Source organism: Camponotus vicinus, unplaced genomic scaffold (genome assembly GCF_025532165.1).
Source record: "Camponotus vicinus isolate PSW18456_S1 unplaced genomic scaffold, iyCamVici1.0 SCAF_4, whole genome shotgun sequence".
NCBI classification, from domain to species: Eukaryota; Metazoa; Arthropoda; class Insecta; order Hymenoptera; family Formicidae; genus Camponotus; species Camponotus vicinus.
In genome coordinates this window covers 16,193,308-16,195,845 of record NW_028141976.1, presented here as the reverse complement: position 1 = coordinate 16,195,845, position 2,538 = coordinate 16,193,308, and the positions used below count along the sequence as shown (strand labels likewise).

General features: G+C 46.8%; 1 protein-coding gene across 1 annotated transcript; it reads left to right on the top strand.

Annotated features, from left to right (window-relative positions):
* The first annotated feature begins 210 nt into the window (after window positions 1–210).
* Window positions 211–1,157, top strand: LOC145970654 (uncharacterized). Its single transcript, XM_083097526.1, has 2 exons — window positions 211–363; window positions 540–1,157. The coding sequence occupies exons 1-2, from the start codon at window positions 211–213 to the stop codon at window positions 1,155–1,157; spliced, it is 771 nt and encodes a 256-aa protein (XP_082953652.1).
* The last annotated feature ends 1,381 nt before the right edge of the window (window positions 1,158–2,538 follow it).

Below are 2,538 nucleotides of genomic sequence, written 5' to 3'. Positions count from 1 at the left end.
CAAACGATCGCGCGTATAGTAGTCGGTAGCATCGTACCATGCCTGCGCATCTCCGCGTTGTCCTCCATTGATCGTAATCTGTCGTCGCAATTTGTCACACATATCGTCAAAGGTTGTCGTACGAATCTCATTTTTTCAACACTGCTGATTGGATCGAACGCCTGCCTATTTATAGGTGCGCGAAATCACGAGTCGCTCAGTAGAGAAAAAATGTTCATCCTGCTAACAAATCCTTCCGATATTCGCGATTTGAGCGTCGAACAGCTACAATTTGTGTCGAAAGCAGTTCTATTGAGAACGTGCGGTGATTACGTCCACTACGTGTGGGACAAACTTCCGGAACACATAAAAGCGGATCCGGAGGTTCAGACGTATTGTCGCTGTTACGAACACTACAATCAGCCGTGTCAGGAAACGCACATCGACGGTCCGGCGCCGTTGATAAAGAATTGCGGCGAATGTCAACGAAAATAGGTAGAGGCCTATTAAATCACGCGATAAACGCACTTCCGATCGAATTCCATATTCCCGGCTATCAGTTTTGCGGACCAGGCACGCGGTTGCAAAAGCGATTAGTCAGAGGCGACCGAGGTGTCAACCCATTGGACGCGGCGTGTCGCGAACACGATATAGCATACTCTCGGAGCAACGATCTCACCGAGAGACACGCGGCGGATAGGATACTCGCTGAGAAAGCGCGGAATCGCATCGTTGCGAAAGATTCGACTCTCGGTGAGAGAGCCGCCGCCACAACTGTCTGGGCAGCGATGAAAGCCAAGACGAAGCTCGGTATGGGTCTGAAGACGAAGACGAAGAAAAAAACGGTGAAGAAACGGATACTTCCGGTAGCGAAATGCGGCGGTGTATTGCCGATTCTACCAATGTTGGGTGCGCTCGGATCCCTGATCGGTGGAGCGGCTGGTGTAGCGAAAGTGGTGAACGACGGAAAAGCCGCGCAACGTCAGTTGCAAGAGATGCTACGTCACAATCGCGCCATGGAAGGTCACGGATTATATCTCGCTCCTTACAAATACGGACGAGGAGCCTCAACAAGGAGAAAAAAAAAACGTCAAAGAGACGCTAAAAATGCCGCAGGGCGCAACTATCAACGTACAATTGCTACAACTGGCAAAACGTATGCGCATTCCATATTTTAGAGGTGTTTTCATGCGCGACTCTTTACCGATCGGTGGTATATATCGAAACGAGAGCGGCATCGTAAATTTGGATAGCGTCGAAGGACCAGGTACTCATTGGGTAGCGTATGCAAAGAGGGGGAATCGCGCTATATATTTCGACAGTTTCGGCAATCTTCGACCGCCGAATGAATTGGTGCGATATCTCGGACGAAACGTAACGAAGATAGTACAATTACACACCTGTTCAAACTTACGATCAGAGCATCTGCGGACAATTGTGCTTGCAGTTTCTTCGAACGATCGATGCATGTGAATTTAAAGACAGATATTGCGCTATTTAACTCAGTATTCGTTAAACAGTTTCGTCGACATGTCTATGACATTCACGTTGACTGGGAAGAGTAGCGTTCTCACGGCAAACTTCTTTCCCACCGTAGATTTGAGCGACGGCGAATACGAGCTCGGTCTAACGGATTTTGAGACTTATCACACGATACCGAATGTGAATTCCTCGAATAATAAATTTTACTTTGGCAAAGACGACGAAGAAATTACGATTCCCGAGGGATCGTATGAGTTGCAAAATATACATGAATTTTTGAAACATGCAATTTCACGGAAACATCGCGATGAGAAACACATTGACGGCGATGACTATGAAGATGATGATGAATATCCGATAGTGCTCCGCGCTAATTACAATACAATGAGGAGCGAGATCAAATGTGCCTACAGAATAAACTTTACCAAACCCGTCAACATTGGATCGCTGCTAGGATTCTCGAATCGTATTCTCGAGCCGCGAAAATGGTACGAATCAAACATGCCGATTAACATTCTCAAAGTGAATATTATCCGTATAGAGTGTAACGTGACCTCGGGTGCGTACAACAACGGCATACTCGTTCATACGATACATGAATTTTCACCGAGGGTACCACCGGGATATAAGATATCGGAAACGCCTGCACAGATCATTTACCTGCCGATCACCGCGCGGAGCATTACGGATTTAACGTTACGCGTTGTCGACCAGAACGGACGATTGCTCGATTTTCGAGGAGAAGAGATCACCGTAAGATTGCATGTACGTATGCGACGTATGAGATGCTCGTATTGAACGGATCGAAAGACGTGAGAGATAACGCAATCTTTACGAGACCAGCAACACCACCAACAACAACAACAACAACGTCGACGTTTGCTAATATCAAATCATCCAAGAAAAAGAAACTCAGCGCATCGAACGTTGCGTTTTTACAATCTTTGGGATTTGCGGTGCGAAACAGCTGAACGATGACCGACATTCTCAACATCGGTGATGAACCGATCTTTGACAATCGTATCGTCAAGATCGAGACTCACACATATAACCCGTTCGCCAATACAACGTTCGGAC

Coding starts and splice junctions, on each gene's coding strand:
- LOC145970654 (XM_083097526.1), top strand. CDS start 211: ATGTTCATCCTGCTAACAAATCCTTCCGATATTCGCGATTTGAGCGTC. Junction 364..539: donor ACATAAAAGCGGATCCGGAG/GTTCAGACGTAT, acceptor CCCGGCTATCAG/TTTTGCGGACCAGGCACGCG.